Source organism: Rhinolophus hipposideros, assembly GCF_964194185.1.
Source record: "Rhinolophus hipposideros genome assembly, chromosome: 10".
In the NCBI taxonomy this organism is placed as follows: domain Eukaryota; kingdom Metazoa; phylum Chordata; class Mammalia; order Chiroptera; family Rhinolophidae; genus Rhinolophus; species Rhinolophus hipposideros.
This window is the reverse complement of record NC_138056.1, coordinates 23,332,326-23,352,709: the sequence shown is the minus strand read 5'-3', so window position 1 is coordinate 23,352,709 and position 20,384 is coordinate 23,332,326. Positions and strand designations below refer to the sequence as shown.

Here is a 20,384-nt window from a genome sequence, read left to right as displayed (position 1 = left end):
ATTACCACCATTTCACAGAAGAGGAAACTGAGAGAGAAGTAAGAAACTTCCAGAAAGTCACAAGGTTAGTAAAGAATAGAACAAGAACTTGAGCCAAAGCCCAAACTCGTATCCACCAAGCTATACTAGCATCAAGGCAATGTAGAAATGGGATCTTTGATGAAACTTTTGGTAAACACACGAATTATTTCCCAGAGAAATTCCATTCCTGGTGTACTGTATTTCAGCTTCCTGGATTTACAGCAGATATGGCATCAAAAGCCTTTCTCAGACCCGTTTTTTGTCATTGTACAGATAGATACCATCCCACTAAAGACAGATGATGCTTAATGATATTTCTCCAGCTCCCACATTTCTCTGATTAACTGTACTATCCAATGTCTCTATTTTTACTGAACTAAAAGCCTTTGCAATGAAACCCAGTGGTTTTGAAATTGACATTTAGCATAAGTGAATTATTAGCAAAGCCACTATGCTGTAAAAAGCGTACAATTTAATTTGAAGGGGAAGTCTTTTTTTTCTAAATTCATCCAAAGTGTACAAAGTAGCTCATTATGATTTGGTTCATGGTAGACTAAAATTTAAAAAAAACGTGTCACAGACTTAAGATTTATGTAAGAAGTATGACTCAGCTCCTTTGGGGAGATCTTTTTGTTTCTGACTAGATTTGTGATCCAGTCACGATCCAGGTGCTCGAGTCTAGTCAGAGTTTGGCAGCCAAACATACTCTAATTGTATTCAGAAAGCAGGGACTTATTGAGCACCTGCTATTTATCAGCACTGGAAGGGACACCAAGATAGAAAAGCTGCCCTTGGCCTTAAGAAGCCTCTCTTGTGTTGTTGTATGATAGTCATGGGCCATGAGATGAAATTTTATAAAGCAGCTGACAAACCTTCCTTGGAAAAGATTACAATAACCAACTCAAACATTATGTCTAAGTAGATTTTAGCTCTTGAACATATTAGCAGCTCTTGAGATGAATGGATAATTGGGTAAACTGTTTTATTAGCCCCATTTCTCTTTTTACCTTGACTGACAGGAAGCCCAGAGACAAAGTTGTTGCCTGGGTGTAGTAACCCTCTAGGCCCCTATATCATGCATGGAGAGCTGTATGCTAACCTTCCCCCTGTGGCTGTCTTTAACCTGTTTTTCCAGGACCTGGTTTTGTAATTGATAACTTTCCATTTTATTGTGTTAAATATAATTTGGGGAGCACCTTAGATCCTCTGTGGAATAAGAACACATAAATAATTTGTTCAGAGAGTCATTGAAAAAGTGACATTATTTTTAACTTGTACATCATTGTTATTAGAGGTTAGCTTACAGTAGTCTCAATTAGGACTTCTTGGTAGAGGTGACAGAATCCAAGGTCACAAGGCTTGAGCAAAAAGAGGAAGTGATTAGTTCGTGTGACTGAAAGGTTTAAAGCTTATTTACTTCAGATATAATTGGATCCAGATGCTTACATGATGTCTTCATGTAGTTCTTTCTTCATCTCTTGGCTTGCCTTGCTCTGGACTGGCATTATCCACGCGCCCGGTGGGCGGGGTGGGGGGCTGCTACCTCCAGGGTTGCCTCATCCTTGTTGCTCATAGTCTCATGGGACCAAAGTGTCTTTTTGTGTCATTCCAGTAAAAATCCTGGGATTAGTTCTCATTGAACCCACTTTGATCGTGTGCTCATTTCTGGACCAGTAATTGTGGCCAAGGACATGACTTGTCCCAATCAACTAGGCCTGGCTAAAATGCCCACTCCAGGAACTTGGGTGGGGCAGCCCCACCCAAAGCACATGAACTGATAGGAGAGACAAGGTGTTTCCCCATGGAAAATTGTGGTGCTATCATAGAAGAAGGGAAAATGGGTGCTGGGCAGGCAAAACAACAGCTTTCCGTTCCATCCGCCTTGTAGGTCTACTTAGCTCAATGAATCATGGCATGAGTGAATGGTACGTAAGAGATGAGGTCAGAAGCTGCAGGAGTCTAAGAGTAAAGAAGTGATGGGAAAGTGCCCCCCACAATGACTGCTTCTGGCGGACTGGGCATGACTTTCAGGGAATAGTGATATGACCTTGGTCTCAGGACCTCTTCTTCATGATGAAGCTACCAATAATGGTCACACTTTTCTTAGCTATGAAACATGATGATATTAAAGAATACACAAATAAATGGAAAGACAATGCTCATGAATTGGAAGACTTAATATTGTTAAAATGTCAACACTTCAAGAGCTATCTAGATTCATTGTAATCCCTATCAAAATCCCAGTGAAATTTTTTTTGCAGAAATAGAAAAATCCATCTTAAAATTCATATAAAATCTCAAAGGATCCTGATTAGCCAAAACAATCTTATAAAGAACAACAAAGTCAGAGGTCTCACACATTCTGATTTTAAAACTTACTACAAAGCTATGATGATTAAAACTGTGGTACTGGCACAAAGACAGACTTATAGACCAATTGAACAGAATACGGAGCTCAAAAATAAACCCTTGTATATATGGTCAAATGATTTTTGACAAGAGTGCCAAGCCAATGGAGAAAAGACAGTCTTTTCAACCAATGGTATTGAGAAAACTGGATGTCCATAAGCAAAACATTGAAGCTGGACCCATACTTAGCACCATATTCAATAATTCACTCAAAATGTATCAAAGACCTAAATATAAGAGAACAAACGATTGGAATCATAGAAGAAAAGAGATGAGAAAAACTTCATGACATTGAATTTGGTTATGATTTGTTGGATATGACACCAAAAGCATAGGCAACTAAAGAAAAAATACATAAATTGGACTTCATCAAAATTAAAACATTTTGTGTATCAAAAAGACACAATCAAAAGGCAATGGAATGGGGGAAATTTTTGCAAATCATATAGTTTCTGATAAGGGGTTAATATCTAGAATACATAAAGAACTCCTACAACTCAACAACAACAACAACAAAAAAAACCCAAACAACCCAGTTAAGAAATGGGCAAAGGACTTGAATAGACATTTCTCCAAAGAAGATTTACAGCTGACCAATAAGCACATGAAAAAATGTTCTACATGACTAATCATTAAGAAAATGCAAATTAAAACCACAAGAGAACACTTCACACCTATGAGGATGGCTATTATTATTTTTAAAAAAAGAAACAAGTGCTGGTTAGGATGTGGAGAATTGGAACCCTTGTATATTGCTGGTGGTCATGTTAAATGGTGAAACTGCTGTGCAAAACAGTATGGCAGTTCCTCAAAAGATTAAACATAGAATTACCCTAGTATCCAACAATTCTATTTCTGAGTAAATAGCCAATAGAATTGAAAGCAGGGTCTTGGACAGGTATTTGTATACCCATGTTCACAGCAGTATTATTCACAACAGCCAAAAGGTGAAAGCAACCCCAAGTGTTGATCCAGAGATGAATGGATAGATAAATGTAGTCTATACATACAAAGGAATATTATTCATCCTTAAAAAGGAGGAAAATTCTGACATAGGCTCAACAGGGATGAACCTTGAGAATATTATGCTAAGTGAAATAAGCCAGTCACAAAAGGACAAATATCTGTATGATTCTGTCTACTTACAAGAGATACTTAGTTTTGTCAAATCAATAAAGACAGAAAGTATAATAGAATGGGGGTTACTAGGGGCTAGGGAGAGGACCCAATGGGAAGTTATTGTTTAATAGGTACAGAGTTTCAGTTTGGGAAGATGATAAAGTTCTGGAGATGGATGGTGGTGATGGTTACACAACAGTGTGAATGTACTTAATGTCTTTGAACTGTACACTTAAAATGGTTAAAATGGTAAAATTTATGTGTATTTCACCACAATAAAAAAGTATGAAACCAATGTAATGTTATATGTCAATTATAAAAAAAATCTCAGCTAAAAAAATATAATTACCTGGTTGAGTGTGATATGTACAGAGGCACCCATACTGCAAGCTGTTTGGGACCCAGTGCAATTTAGTTTTGTTCAAAAGTGGAAAATAGAATGTTTACAACAGAGATAAAGGTTGCAGCGTTATTCTAGTTATTATTTTTTTAGGTGACAGTACAGTCTTCTGAATTGTTCAGAACAAAGTGCCTTTCTTTTTGGTAACTTGGGAAAAAGGCGGAAATTCCTGTAGCGAAACCATGTTCCAAAAATACTTGTAGAGAGGAGAGTGGGAGTTGACCAGAAACGCAACCTCAATAGGTTGTTATCATGGAACCGTAGGCTCTGTAACAGAGAATTTAAAAGGAACTTCCACTTATGGGAAAAAGTGAGAAATAATAATGTGAAGAAGCTGTTCTTGACAGTCTTCCTCAAAGTAAGGTTTAAAAGGAAAGTTGCAGGAATACTTCTGTCTGAGCGCCCAAAAGCCTGAGAAAGACAGGGAATCAGTCAGCTCCTGGCAGGAAGAGAAGGCACGCTCAGGTGAAGGCAAGTTAAGAAAAGTCCAGTAAAAGGGACCCTTCACAGAAATGTGGGCAGGGTTTAGGGAAACCACAGGGACAGGCAGTACCCAAGACTGAAGCAGTTGGGGCCGAGGGGGCGAGGGGAGGGCGTGGTTACCAGCAGCCAGAGGTCCCCACTATGCCACAGGAACTGTGCCCCCCTAGGGAGGGAGTCCCCAACACCAACCCCCTGACCCCACTCTTCTCCCTCTTCCACATCCTCTTCACCTCCCTTGAGCAGAAGCCAGAGGGCAAAGGATCCCACTGAGATGGTCTACAAGGGTCTGCTTCTGGGGGTGCTGAGAGGGGGTAGCAAGTGAATCCGGAGGAAGGGGCGACAAAGGCTGTCTCACCAAGGGGAATGACTTCCTACTGCATCTGTTTTTCAAATCTCATCTGTAGAGTATTTTTGTCCAAACATTGACCCAGAAAATCTCCAGTAATAAAAACACTGACTTAGACAAAATGTGAGAAGAAAACCACACCATCTCGTTGTAATATTTATATATTCTATAGGAAATGCATAGACCAGAAGAAAATGGAATTGCTCTCAAAAGAAGTTATTTATTTGATATTTCTGAATTCCTTTTGTAATCAGGTTCAGTCACTCTGTCCGTTACTAGGTTGGTGGCATTCCCCGTCCTTTCAACTTTAAAATTCCCCCAAAGTTTGACTCAGGCTTTCTCTGTCTGAACAGTTGAGCCATCCTTAAATTTGACATTCCTATGTTCTGTTTTGCATTTTCTGAACCGTAAAAGGAATCTGAGACAATTTAGCCCCTGGAAAAGATGCACACACCAGTGGTTAAAACCTGAAGTCAGACTGCCCAAGTTTGAATCCTGGCTCTGTCACTTACTAGCTATGTGACCTTGGGCAAGTCCCTTGATCATTCTGGGCCTCAGTTTCCTCCTCTGTAAAAGGGAGTCATAACCAGACGCACCTCCCAGGATTGTGGTGTGGATTAAATGAGATAACATGCCCTTCGCACGATGCTTGGCACGTAGCAAACAATCATTAAGTGACAACTGTTGTTATTCTTGTCTCTCCCTTGCTCTTTTCCCACCTCCCTTTCATTCCTACCCTCAACTTCGGCTTAAACTTCTCCTCCCACGGCCTCCATGAAACAGACCCTCATCTTATATGGCATGTCTCCCTCCCCTTTCCTCCTGTGTCGATTCAGATTGTGAGCACGTCCAACGCTTCCCAGACAGTCACCTTGGTGTACGTGGTGGGCAATCGGAGCTCCTTCCTCAATGGCACCGTCGCCAGCAGCCTCCTCCGCCAGCTCTCGGCTGAGCTGGTGGGGTTCTACCTCACCTACCCGCCGCTCACTATTGCCGAACGTGAGTATGTTCCCATCTTCATACAGGGACCCTGCCATCTTCCCTGGGGCCTTTCTCCATTTGCAAACATTCATTGTGCCAGGCTGCACGATAACTTTAGTCCTAAAATGACAACTGAAATATGTGATCAATGGGGACTGAATTGATGACAAGTTTATTACACGTTGAGGAAAAGTCCTTGCTAGGTGCCTGTACCCTTTACATATCTCTTATCTCATTTAATCCTCACAACTGCCTTAGAAAGTCAGGTGCAAAATTAGCACCATTTTGCAGATGAGAAAACTAAAGTTTATTCAGTTTCATAAAATGCCCACTCTCCCATACCAGCTAGTGAGACGTGGAATCTGGGGTTTGAACCCAAGCAGTCTGCCTCTGAGCTTATAATACTGCGATGTAGGGCGTGTGTGCTCATGGCAGTCTGGGTCGCTGTGATTTCCCCTCTTCTGCCATTAGTAAATATTCTGGGGCCTTCAGTCCTTGCCCTGGCTATAGAAATAATGCGACTCATTTGCAGTAACACTGTGACTTCCCTTGATGAAGTCCTCACAATCTTGTGATGTCACTTTCCTCTAGTGCTTCAGTTACAGAATCCTCGTTACCATACAGCAGACATGGGCTCTGAAGATGATGGAGCCCGTATTTTGTACCCAAACACTTACTTGGTAGCCAAAGGAACTAAAGATCTGTGCTTTTAAATTTAATTGTTGGTACATTTCTCAAGGTCAATAGGCAAGTTTCTAAAAAACAAACAAACAAACAAACAAACAAAAAAAACCCCCACATATTAGCAAAATTGTTTCTATCTCCTTCTATGGTTCCTTTTGATATTGTAAATGAATGAGATGATGTTTGTAGGTGTACTTAGCACATAGTAGCCACTCAGAATCTTTTTGAAAGTTTGTTTAATAGCAAGCTTTTGTGAATTGTCACGTAGTAAGGAAAGATAACCGGATTTTATAGAAAAGATGGTATCATAAAAGATGGCATTATATCGCATGGCAGCACATGAAGGATTTATTGTCTTTCATTTTGATATGTTGATAATAACACAGCTAAGATTTATTGAGCATTTACTGTGTGCCAGACACTGTGCTATGCCCTTTACGTGTATTAACTCTCATGGTCACTACCCCTTTTAGAAATTTGAACTGTTAGTTGAAAGCATTTGGCTACTAACACTAGTCCTTCATATTGGAAAAATTCATTCAAGGGATAATCATTCCTAAAAATGGTAGTGATGGTTGGATAATTTTTAAAGAGACCGATTCTAGCTGTGGGTCTTGATAATGAAGATATTCCACTTAAGATGGTTTACATGGAAAAACTGAAAGAGCAGAAATCCATAAACCCTAAAAAAAACTCTTCATCTGAAAGTAAGCTCTTTACTGAGTATTTCATTTTCTGAACAGCAAGGTAGTTTTCACCTGTATGTTGTAGAGCTCCTAAGAATGATAAAGCAGGATTTAGCCTCTTCATATTTTGTTACCAATGTTCCTTTTCCTTAACAATATTTACATATAAAACCTGTGAAAGTAATTCGGTGTGTTTCTTATTTGTTTTAGCACTGGAATATCCCAACCTTGACATATCAGAAACAACCAGAGACTATTGGGTAATTACAGGTAATATTTTATTTTATTTCCCCTTTCACCCTATCAGATTGGTTTGTTTTTTAAAAAGTGCATGTAAAAAAAAGAAAGAAAAAAAACTGAAAAAAATCAAAACTGCATGTTATTCAGTGATAGGATTGGCAACCTTTTTTGGTCCTGTCCTATAAGTCAAGGATTTACTTCTACAGGATCAGGAGTAGGTGGAATAAACTGAAATAAGGAAAGGCATCCCACTGAAGATGAATATTGTGAGGTGAGTGCAAAAGTAATTGCGGTTTTTGCAATTATTTTTAACCTTGTAAACTGCAGTTACTTTTGCACCAACCTAATAGATAAGGAATTCAAAATAGCAGGCTGCAAAGTCTCACACAGTGGCGTCCTTTTTGCAAAAAGTGGGCTGCTCAGAAGGTACAGCGTGAACCTGTGGACATCCAGTCATGTCCATGTGAATGGTTGCCTGCCTGTTTAAAGGTAGCCTTTCTGCCCTGCCCTACACTACCCCAGTGAAAGTCAAAGGAATGCCAGGCATGCACTTTCCTTTCTCTCCTGGCATGAGGCCCACACCCACACTAATCCTGGCACAGCCCAGGCGTGTCCTGAGAGTGAAGGCGGATGGAAGTAGAAGGGTGTTGTGGTGGCATTTTCTTTTTTTTTCCTTGACATTTCCCAACTGAGCTTTATGAAACAGCAAAACAAAAGTTCTTGGTTGTATTTTTCAAAAGCCAGACAGTAACTCTGAAAATCAGAGAAGCAAGGATTGGAAGCAAAGAGAGAAGCCAGTTGTTTATAGGAATAAAAGTGACCAGTCCAGCCATACAAGGAAGGGACAAGAAGGAGAGGGTATTAGTCTGTTGGCGCTGCCGTAAGAAAGTACCACAGACTGGGGGGGTATCGTGGGGGGATATCAACAACAGGAATTTATTTTCTCACAATTCTGGAGGCTGGAGGTCCAATATCAGGGTATTAGCAGGGTTGGTTTCTTCTGAGGTCTCTCTCCTTGGCTTGCAGATGGCCGTCTTTCCTATGTGTCTTCATATGGTCTTCCCTTGTGTGTGTGTCTGTGTCTTAACTTCTTCTAAGGACACCAGTCATATTGGATTAGGGTCCACTCATATGCTTTCATTATACCTTAATTGTCTTTTAAAGACCGCTTCCAAATACAGTCCCATTCTGTGGTATTAGGGTTAGGACTTCAACATCTGAATTTTGGGAGGACACAATTCAGCCCTGGGCAAGCAGGTCCATCTGAAACCTATCCTTCTTCCTTCCCCATCTCCTCCATCATGTGCTGTCCCAAACAAGCTGTAGGTAGGTAGCTGCGTAAATACCAACAAAGCAGCACACACCCCTGCTGGATGTGACCTACTCAAAACCTCTCCTAAACTGCAGAAAATGGCATTTCTGTCTCCCCTGCAGAGCCATGGATATGCAGAGATGATGTTACCTGCCAAGAAGACAAACTAAAGAAATGTGTTTAGAAAGAAAAAAAAAAATCACAGAGTTTATGCCCGAGAGAGACAATGCTAACCCAGCAACACGTTTTTGAAGCCAGCAAGTTATGTAACATTTACAAAATCATGATTACTTCACCAGAAATGCTGTTTTTTAACTTGCAGACATTTCCCCCCTTCTATTGACTTTAAGGTTTCTATCAAATAGTAATAAACACCACTCCTAAATGTGAGCTGTCCTACGATAGACAACCTCCTGTTTCATCCTTCCCCCCCGTGTACCTGTGCTTGCCCTGCCTCTGTTGTAGGGACATAATCTCAACAAAAAGCTCCACACATGGTCTTCTTTTCAGGATTCTTCTGGAACTTAACCCCTCCCCCCCTCACCTATGTAACCTGCATTTGTTATTGCTCTTATGTTTGTTGGCGATCAGAGTAAACAGTGGCCTCCGTCACTGTGTTTGGGGCTTTGGGAATCTGTGAATGCTTGGGGGAACCGAAACCAGCCTCAGGATGAACCCTCCTTCCTTCCCTTTGGCTCATGACCATTTTCTCACCCCGGGGGCAGCCACTACCAACCTTTTCCCGTTATTTACAGAAGTGGGAGATTGGGAACTGAGAGGAGAGGAAAGGTTTGTTCATCCTGTTCAAACGTCCAGTCCCTTGAATAACCACTGCCTTTTACTCCAGGCATTCATTACGGGCACCCCATCTTCTGCTGATCGGTAACAGCCCAGAGGATTAGGGGCAACTTTCCTTTCTTTAGTTTGACATGTATTCATCTGTTTCCCCTCTAAACTTATATTAAATATATTTTTGTGTGCTCTACACTTCCCTCGACCCCTGCCCTGAATGCGGGTCTCTCTTTGGTGAAACTGCATGACTGAGGGTGAGTCCTGCAGTCCCTCTTTACACGGAACCCAGGGGCAACCCTGCTGTCCATGGATCCTGCCGTCAGGCAGAACAGAGATATACAGGTTTAAGAGTGCGGCCTGACAAAGGTGAGAGCCCATCTGAAGTTTGAAATCTGTCTTTATTTCACCCACCAGAGTTCTTTGGCTTGCAAAGAAGGAGACACATTTGAACAAAAACAACAAGTGCCTTATAGCCCTGTGGTTCTTCACCACGGCACAATCAGGAGAAGATTATGATCCCTGTGTTTTCAGAAGAGGAACCAGAGCCCAAAGGAACTAAGTGACTTGCCCAAGAACACTCAGTAAAAAGGAGCCATGATTCAAACCCAGACCCCTCACTCCCACCCCCAGCTCTTCCCCAGCTGCCTCCTAAGGACACCTTCTCTTTGCAGATAGAGCAATGAGACATGTGGGAACTGTCCAGGTGCTGATTTTATGTAACTCTGGGAGGTTCCCATGGCCTTCTACATGTCCCCCCTCAATTTTAAAAATTGTAGTAAAATACACATGACATGCAATTTACAATTTTAACCATTTTAAGTGTATGACTCAGTGGCATCAAGTACATTCATTTCACAGTGTTGTACAACTGTCACCACTATTTATTTCTAGAATGTTTTCATCACCTGGGGGCTTTGACTATCCCTTTTTCTGATGTCCGCCCTTGAATCATCACTGGGGTTCCCATAAAGTAACCCAGGATGATGTCCTTTGAAGTCCTGTGTCCCCTCTCCCTCATGTCCAGTGGTCAGGAGAGGCCAACTTAAAGGCAATCCTTCAGCAGATGGTTGTATAAGTTTACTGGAGGGGCATTTTGAACCAGCAAGAACATGAGCTCTCCTATTCGGGAGAGGGTGTAGGCTATGTCAGAGAGGATTCCGGGGGGACTCTGGGGCACCTACCACAGTGGAAACAGTGCAGCAGCATTTTATCTTTGTTGGCAGGAATTCTGCTGACGAGTGAGCTGGGAGTTCCTCACAAGGGCCCTAGAGAGAGAGCTGCTTTAAACCCTCCTTGGGGATTATTTGGCATTTCTGGCTTCAAAGAAGTAATTCCTGAGACTCAGCTATGGGTTTTATTTTTCTCTTGATCAGTTTAAACATTATTCTGTGTCTCCTTATTGTCAGTTGCTTGTTCTGGCCCTGTGTAGAATGCCATCATAACAACACATTCTTTATATCCAAGCTATTTCCATAGCTCAGTAAGTAAGTGGTGTTAATGATCTTTGGCTGGACTGTGGTAGAAAAAACTCAATTAAATGAAACATCTTGTGAATTTTGGGTTCTTGAAGATGAGAATTGTTTTTAGCATTTTTTATTTCACCGATGGCTGTGTTTAATGGCAGTATTTGTGTGTTTGGGGGGGAAGTGTGCTTCCCCAGGGACTTGGAGAAAGGACTGGACTTTTGGGGTTAACAGCAAAAGGCAGTCACCCCATAGTAAGTGGTCACTCTGGTCCTAGCCCTAATGTTCATTAAAATCCTCCTCCATGCACTAACCATGGCCTGGAATTCCATCATCAACGCCATACCTATTGATGACAGGTACCCTGGTGTAGATGAAGCACAGCAGTGGCGGAGGGATGGGACGAGAGAAGTTTCATTTATCTTCCATCACCAGACACTGTGCTAAGCTGCTTTCTACAACTTGTCTTGTTTCAACCTTAGAGCCCATTAGGAATATATTTGCTGCGATGTAGGTTGTCTTCTTCCCTTTATATAGAGAAGGACTTGGACTTGGGGCTGGTTGTTTGCCTAAAGTTTCACAATTGGCAAGAGCCCACTCTTTCTATTACTCTGTCCTGCTCTCAAATGGAAGAGCACCTGAGAATCCCTGGGCAGCTTTTGTGGTAGCTCTCAACAGGACCCCACACAGGAGGGAGGGATGAGGACCTTAACAGGTATAAGAGACCGTGTTGCAGGATGGAGCTCAGATTCCACAGCAAAGCTATTGAAAAGGAAAAATAAAAATGAAAAAGACTAGCCCTGAGTCAGGACTTATAAGTGGTAACCAGCAAAAAATCCAATTAGCCATACCTGTAGCTGGGCTATATTCAAATATGGACTCTTTAAGAACACATATAATCTTCAGTGAGGTTTGGACTTCATACAGCAGCATTAGTTAGACATGTAACGGCTCGTGGAGGAGAGAGCCCAGGCTTTGGAGTTACACAGACTTGGTTTTAAACCCTGACTTGGCTGGTTACTAGCTGTGACCGTAGACAAGTCTCTTCATCTTTCACCATCTATAACACGTGGATAGTGACTTCTAACTCCCGGGGCTGATGTGAGGGTAAAGCGGGATAAGGACGGCCAATCCCTAACATGAGGTAGGGCCCATGGCGCTTTGTGGCTGGTGCAGGGCCGGTGGTGGTTGTGGTTCCTGAGTCAGCAAGGAGTCTGTCCTCTGAGCAGCCCCTCTGCCTTCTGCCTCCGCAGTGCTGCAGGGTGTGGACAATTCGCTAGTGGGCCTGCACAACCAGAGCTTCGCCCGGGTCATGGAGCAGCGCCTGGCGCAGCTGTTCATGATGTCCCAGCAGCAAGGCCGACGGTTTAAACGGGCCACCACCCTGGGAAGCTACACCGTGCAGGTGAGTATGCATGAAGCCACTGGGGTCTTTTAATAAATGTGGGGGGCTGTGCTGCCTGAGACTAAGGAATCATGCTGTGTGCAAAGGAGAACCTACACCACAAACTGACCAAGCCATTTACTCAACACTGCTTGTAGGGCTCGGGGGGCATGACGTCAGAATCAGGAAGGAGGGGGAGAGTTAGCTATTCCCCCGACAGTCTCACTACTAGATTATGAGGAAAGGAGGTCTCGGAACAAATTCTGCACATGTACACATATTTATTCAACAAAAAGTTATAAGTAAGCAGGCACAAACTACTCTCCAACCTGTTCTGGAGGCTGGATGAAGTCCCAGCTCTCGGTGCTGCCAGGTCCTCTCAGCACCACTGCTGTGAATGGCAGATGCACCCATCGGTATTCCAGGTGCAGGATTCTGTTATTTCTATTTAGTCGTTTTTAACAAACAGAGCCCTCCAAGTTGATAATGGACACATGACCACACAGGGATTTAGGCTAGGGAGCCGTAGCAGATATCGTTGGTGCTCTTCCCAAATTCCCTTACCATTTCTCTCAGTACCTATGGACTAACAACAGCTACCGTGTTTCCCCGAAAGTAAGACCTAGCCAGATAATCACGTCTTATATTATATAAGATCGGGTATTATATTATATTATATTAATTATATTATATTATATTATAAATCCGGTTTTATATTATAGTAAAATAAGACTGGGTCTTATATTAATTTTTGCTCCAAAAGACACATTAGAGCTGATTATCCGGCCAGGTCTTATTTTCGGGGAAACACAGTACCTCAGAATCTTTATTGAAGGGCTGCTTTTGAGATGCCACAACCCACTTTGCCCACGCCATGGCTGGCCGGACATGCCTGGGAATTAACCAGTGTTGGGGGTCTAAATACCGCAGCTCCCTTGTCTCTTGGTGAGGAGAATTCTGAACGTGTATTTTAGATTGTTTCTGGAGCTTTCCCATGGAATTAAGCCTTAGTTACCCACTGTGGTAACCATCTTAATAGCGTACCCTTTGTTACCTCCCTTCCCACCTCTGTATCACCTACTCAGCCTCCTGTCACTTCCTTGCACCTCCCAAATAAACTGCCAGCACTCAACTCTTCTGAGTCTACTTCTAAGGAACCTAACCGAAGGCAGTGGACATCTCCAAGGGGAGGGCTCTAAGCCTCAAGATTCTTTATCAAGTTTGAGCAAGAGTGGGAGTGTCTCTAGAAGCTTCTAGCCAATCCACATATCTTGAATACCACTAATTTCACCAAATGAAATTTCACCATTTCTAATATCTTTCATGCTAATTAACAAAACTCAGATGAGCAAGATCACAAATTACAGATGTGCTCCTGGTAGGTGCCTCTGGAGGGGGCTTCCTAATTGAAATCTAGCCCACTGCCCCTGGGGTGTGAACTCCTCACTGGTAATTGACCACAACAAGGGTGTAACTTAACCCAAACACACATGCTTAGTATCACACTACCTAAGAGTAGGTGTTTTAAAGGAAATTACAAACATGACCGTAATCTGTCTGCAGATCATGTCCCCAGGTAGTCTTGAAAGTACAAATAACCTATCTTCTCCAGCACATTTTTCTGCTTGAGTCAGCATCATGCCCCTGAGGGAGATGCCAGGTCTCCCATTCACAGCGGGTGAATTTGGTTCCTCGTCCCAGTGGACGTTGGTTTGGTTCTAACTGTCTTCGTAGGCTGGGCCAGCCTTATCTGGAGGTAAAGTGATGGTTAATTTCACATGCCAGGTTTGTGATTTCCCCTCTGCGCATTCCATGTGGGCCCTGTAATTCACACTTCTCCACACAACAGAAAAGAAGCTGCTCCGATGACAGTGAAATGGGATTTGCCTCAGCTGAAGGGGGAGGAAGGGACCATGCTACAATCCTGGTGTGATTAGTAGAGCTAAAAGTCTAACAACCTTCTACGTGTTGAAAAGGGCCCAGTGAGAGGTTCTCTCTCTCTTTTTTTTCCGTGTACTCAGTGTGCTTGGCCCCTGGTAGTTGCCAGGAAAGTCTGACGGAAGCAAATAGGGGTTTATTACTGCAAATCCCTAATTTACAGAGGCTGTAGATCACTTTTAACCTCACCCTTGGAGAAATCTTGCTAAGAAGGATTTGCTAATAAATTGAAATTGAAATTATTAGATATTTGAAAGCTCATTCACCTTCTGCCTGGTTGCACTAACACGTTCTCCACCTCCTCTCCCATGAGAAACAGGAAAAACGTGCCCAAGGTTTCCAAGTAAAATTCACTCCACATAGCTTATATCATCCTTCCACATGGAAGCCTTTCTTTTGGGATCAGATAATTTTAAAAGATGAGACACCTTCATGAATATGGAGATTTCGGTATCTAGAATTTAGAGATATTTCTCTAATATATGTATTTGGGTCCGAAGAAGAAATACATATGAGCAATACAGATTTTTAAATGTTTAATGCAATTTGTCATCAAAGGAATGCAAGTTTTAACTACCATAACATGATGCCATTTTCACTTACCAAAGACTTATAAAATGGTACCATCCAGTGTTGATGCAGATGGAGGACAATGAGCACTTTCAAACTCAGCAAATGGGTATGATCTACCTGGAGGGCAAGTGAGTGCTCTAGACAAGCTCCTTTCAGATGGTCACAAAGTAACTCCTCAAATTCATTTCGAAGAAACAGAAGTGAACACAAAGATGAAGGGTGAGAGCAGTGTTTCTGAGACAGTGTCCAGAAAATGGTCCTCTAAGATGCCCTGAGGCAAAGCGACTCTCTGGCCAAATCAGTTTGGGTAAGGCTACATCCTGTAGCCTCTTCTTGATGACTCCCAAAGTACTGGCATACGAAAGACTCTAAAAAGACCTGCAGTTAAAAAAAATCTCCTTAATTTTGTTCAACACATTATATGGTTTCTAAATTTAGATGCCAGAGAGACTCTTGTTTTTAGTAATATGTACACTTCCCCAACATTTGATTATGAACATTTTCATTATGAACATTTCGTTCACAGAAAAGTTGAAAAAGTAATATAGTAAACACCCATATATTCACCATCCAGGTTCTACAGTACTATGTTACTGTTTTACATTTGATAATGTATATCATTTCCACACCATAGATCAGTTTGGACTGTTCTAGAACTTTATGTAAATGGAATCCTACAGTATATTCCCTTTTGTATAAAGCTTTTTTGCTTCAATATAGTGTTTTTGAGATTCCTCCATGCTGATTCAGCAGTTTATTCCTTTTTATTGCTGAATAATATTCCTTTGTATAATTATACTACAGTTTATGCATGGTTCTGTTGAGGAACACCTGGGCTTTTTCCAATTTTTAGCTATTATAAACAAAGCGTTTTGGGTTTTTGATGCTTTTTTGCATTTTCAAATTTTCTGTAATGAATATGTGTAACTTGTACAGATTGGAAAAGCAACAAAGGTTATTTTAGAAAATGAACTTTGAATCTCTAGGTGTGGCTGTTAACAGAATCTTTTGAATTACAAACATATAAGTTCATTTTTTTTTCCTCTCCAGCAATTGCAGGAATTTGAAATTAGAAATCTTGTTTGAGAATAACCTAACATGCCCTGAATTAATGTGGAGGCCTATTTTCAAATGAGGCCAGAGTTCTCTGGAGGCTGGAAGACATCACTATTTCAGCGTTTTCTTCTCCAGTGTCACACTGTGCTTTCCAGAGGTCCATATTTTCAGAACCTTTTTCTCCTCCCTGTCTCTCCCTCCGGTGATGGCAGGGCTTCTTGAGGTTGTGGTGATACAGAGGTACATTAAAGTGGATGTCTAAAATATACCCTGTGAGTCCGCTTGGTCACGGAAGGCTTCAGCACTCGGGAGAGAACTGTGGATCGCATGGGTGATTGCAAAGTCTTTGCAAGCTGTCCTATAAACATGGCCTCTTTTTTTCCAAAAGATGGTGAAGATGCAGCGGGTGCCGGGACCCAAGGACCCAGCGGAGCTGACTTACTACACCTTGTACAACGGGAAGCCTCTGCTGGGGACTGCAGCTGCCAAGATTCTAAGCACCATTGACTCTCAAAGGATGGCCTTGACCCTACATCATGTTGTCCTTCTGCAAGCTGACCGTAAGGGCAGAGCCTTTCCATTCATTATTTTTAACACTATTCAATGTTTCCTGCACGTCAGAGTGATTCCCCAAACTCTTGTTAATGGACTGAGAGCTAAACATATTTTTGTTCTGGAAGGTTCTCAAATCAATCAGCTGTTTCCTGTGTTGTTTGAAGCAATAGGCTTTGTGATATGTTTTGGATATTAGAATGATGGTAATGATATTGCTTTGCCCCAAGTCCTACCCATTTTTCCTTTTCAGTATAGTCTAGTGAATAGCTAGAAAAATCACCAGCGCTGAGATCATATGTGTCTGCTGGGGAATGAAAGATCATTTGATTCAGTAAGCAATTATAAGGTCCTACATGAACTGTGCTTGGTGTTGGAGGACATACAGAAGTGGGTAAGACCCAGTCCTTGGCTTCAAGGAGCAAAGAGGAAGTTAATGTCGACACAAAGGACAGGACTGCAGGAAAATGTTACCAGGAGGCTGTGTGATACAGGGGTTGACAGAATGGGCATCCAAAAACAGTGAAGAGAGAAAGGATATTAAAAACAATAGCTGCTCCTTTGAATACGGTCCCCAGAGGCAGCTACTGTGCTCATCGCATTACATAGATTTTTCTCACTTTCTCCTCTCATTGGGGCAGCTTGATTCAGCTCCAAATTACAGATGAGAAAACCGAAGCTCAGAAAAGTTAACTAACTTGCTCTGTAGCACAGAACTAGTACTTAGGTCACCAAGATATGAAATTGGATCTGCCTGACTTGAGATGTGTGTTCTTAACTGTATTACATGCTAAGATTTCAGCAGGGGGAGAGGAAAGGTGTATATTCCAGAAAGAGGGAGGAGCGTGAGGAAAAGAATGCAAATGAAAAGTACCAGATGCGCTTGAAAAACAAGGAATTCAAATTGCCTGGAGTACAGAAACACAAGGAGGAGGTGATAGGATTAGAGGTGTATTGCTTGGGAGAGTCAGGCCTTGGGTGGCTGGGGAAAGAGATTGATTGTACATGATGTGACTGGCTATGGGGGGCTGCTGGAGATTGCTGAGCAGGGGAGAAGTGTCATTGAAACGACCCATTATTTAGGGAGGTTAATCTGTCAACAGTCACTGGAGGGGCACATGGGAGACACTATGGATGGGTTACTGTAATAGAAAGGGAGAAGTTGATGATGCAGAAGAGAGAGATGAGAACGGTAAGAGTAAAGTCCTTCAGTGGATGAAGGTCAGACTCAGCGAGGAGTGGGGACGGCTCATACTTTTGCACTGGGAGGGAAGCAGAGCGTGGCGTGTGGGTGCCAGTTAAGTGGTACGTTTGGTAATGAAACGTAAGGATATTTTCTGTGATTGTTTCTGCTTTCTCGGGGCATGATGGAGTGAAGCTGGCAGCTGAGGATGAGGTTGTGTATGAGGTATTTGATCCAGGGTGCAGTAGTACACACTGAGAATCAGCAAACTGATTGGAGAAATACCATAAGATTGGCAGGGCTTCCCTCCTCCTTGGGTTTCACTGCTATGTCCAAAGCATTTCTTCTATCCTTTCAAAATCCCAGATCCTTTGAAGCGGCCCCCTCCCTCCTCACTGCAGTCCCCTCTAGGTCCCCAGATGACCCCTGCCCTTCATTGGGGATCTTTACCTGGCTCATTGTCTTCCCCTCCTCTAATTTGACCTATCGGTTCCGTGGCCTCCTCACTTCTGCTCTAGGCCTTGTGGTACTTGGGAGGGGGCAGAAAGGGGAGAGCTGGCTTTATTTAGAGCAAGAGGTGAAGGGAGTATCAGGAGGAGTGGTTGAGACTAAGGCGATCGTGGTTGATGGGGAACAGAGCACAGGTAAGAGAGAGATCATATGAGATTAGAAGACGCATAGAATCTTCTGGAAATGAGAGTCCAGGAATCATCAAGGGGTGACCCAGAGGCTTAACTACAATTCAGAGAGCCGGGATCCAGACGCTGTTATGCCTGACTCCGGAGCTGCTATCCCTCAACCTCCTTTCTTTGTTTCCTTCAGATCTACTTGGTCCTCTCAGTTCCCTTCTATAGCCACCCACAAAGCTATTTCCTTTTCTCTCTTTCATCATTATTTCCTCTTAGACTTTGTAGGTGCTTCTTAAATGACTCAACCTCAGTCATTTTGCCATTAAAATGTACTATCCACAGTGTAATTAGAGTCATTGTAATAACACATGGATTCTGACCTTACATCTACTCCTTTTAAAAATTATTTTTTCATATGTCTGTTTGCCATTTGTATGTCCTTTTTAGAAAAATGTCTCTTTATGTCCTCTGCCCATTTTTTAATTGGGTTGTTTGCTTTTTGTGGAGTTGAGTTGAGTGAGTTTATTATAAATTTGGGATATTAACCCCTTATCAGATATATCATGGACAAATATCTTCTCCCATTCAGTAGAATCCCTTTTTGTTTTATTGATGGTTTCCTTTGCCGAGAAAAAACTTTTTAGTTTGATGCAATCCCACATGTTTAATTTTTCTCTTACTTCCCTTGCCCGAGGGGATATATCAGTAAAACTCTTACTCCGGGTAATGTCTGTAAACTTTCTTCCCATATTTTCTTCTAGGAATTTTATGGTTTCAGATCTTACATTTAAGTCTTTAATCCATTTTGAATTTATTCTTGTATATGGTGTAAGGAGGTGGTCCAGCTTCATTTTTTCACATGTGTCTGTCCAGGTTTCCCAGCACCATTTATTGAATAGATTGTCTTTACCCCACTGTAAATTTTTGGTGACTCTCTGTTGGCCACAAAATAAAACCCGAACTCCTTAAAATGGGTCTTCCAAGCCCTCCATAGCAGGTACTCAACAAATGTCCAGGTCCCTTCCCAATCTGTCTCTGGTCTACTTTTCTAGCAAACCACTTACTTTCCTCTCCTTCATATCTAATGTTTTAACCACACAGGAGTATTCATTCCTCACATTTCCTGTTCTGAAGCCTTCCTCACCCCCTGAAGCAGAGCTGTCCACCAATCTCCCTTAGTTTCAGGGGCTTCCATTGCCCTTATCACATTGAGCAAATGAGTTGTTTTCTCTCTTTCTCTCTCATGAACTCTTTAAAAGCAGGTACTATGTCTCATTTATCTTTGAATATCCAGCCTCAGCTACTGCCTGGCTCTATTCTTGTGAAGAAAAGGACCGACCTGTGCAAAATGCCTCCTCCAGGCCCTGAGGGAGGCCCATGGTTGGAAGATACTAAAGCAGAGCAGTTGAGAACAAAGCCTTTGCAATAAGACAGACCTCAATTCATGTCCCCGCTCTTCTATTTTCTTGCTACGGAGCTCAGAGACAAATGAATGACCCTCTCTGACCTTCATTTTCCTCATCTACAAAGTGGTTACATGTATAATATATATATATATATATATATATATATATATATATATATTTATATATATATAATATATATAGTTGTACACACACACACACACACACACACACACACACACACACACACGCACGAGGCCAGACAATTAAGTTCAAGAACTCGTCCTAGAAAAAGTGCTACATACTTCATTGCTGAATATCACTACGGTCACCTTTGACGTACTTTCCTTAGGAAGCTATTCACCCACACCTAGCCCACTCTTCAAAGCAATTTTGGAACTCTTTTTCTGGAATGGCCATCAGAGCTGTCATCATATTACCTGTGATGTCCTGAATGTCATCAAAATGTCTTCTTTTCAATATTTCCCTTAACTTTGGGTAAAGAAAGAAGTCATTGGAGGCCAGATCAGGTGAGTAGGGAGGGTGTTCCAATACTGTTATTTGTTTACTGGCTAAAAACTCCCCCATAGACAGTGCCATGTGAGCTGGTGTATTGTCGTGATGCAAGAGCCATGAATTGTTGGTGAAAAGTTCAGGTCACCTAAACTTTTTTTTTTTTTTAAATCATTCTTTATTGTTTTGATACATACTTTTTTCTTTTTGTTGTTGT

At 42.0% G+C, this 20,384-nt stretch overlaps 1 protein-coding gene across 3 annotated transcripts in view; it reads left to right on the top strand.

Moving 5' to 3' along the window:
* KIAA1549L (KIAA1549 like) overlaps positions 1-20,384 on the top strand; it is a 268,405-nt gene that overhangs the window by 159,238 nt on the left and 88,783 nt on the right. For all 3 annotated transcript variants that reach the window (XM_081063643.1, XM_081063642.1, XM_081063641.1), the window contains 4 exons: positions 5,615-5,777; positions 7,340-7,399; positions 12,190-12,341; positions 16,276-16,447. In XM_081063643.1, coding sequence (XP_080919769.1) covers positions 5,615-5,777; positions 7,340-7,399; positions 12,190-12,341; positions 16,276-16,447 — 547 coding nt within the window. The remainder of the gene's footprint in view (positions 1-5,614; positions 5,778-7,339; positions 7,400-12,189; positions 12,342-16,275; positions 16,448-20,384) is intronic.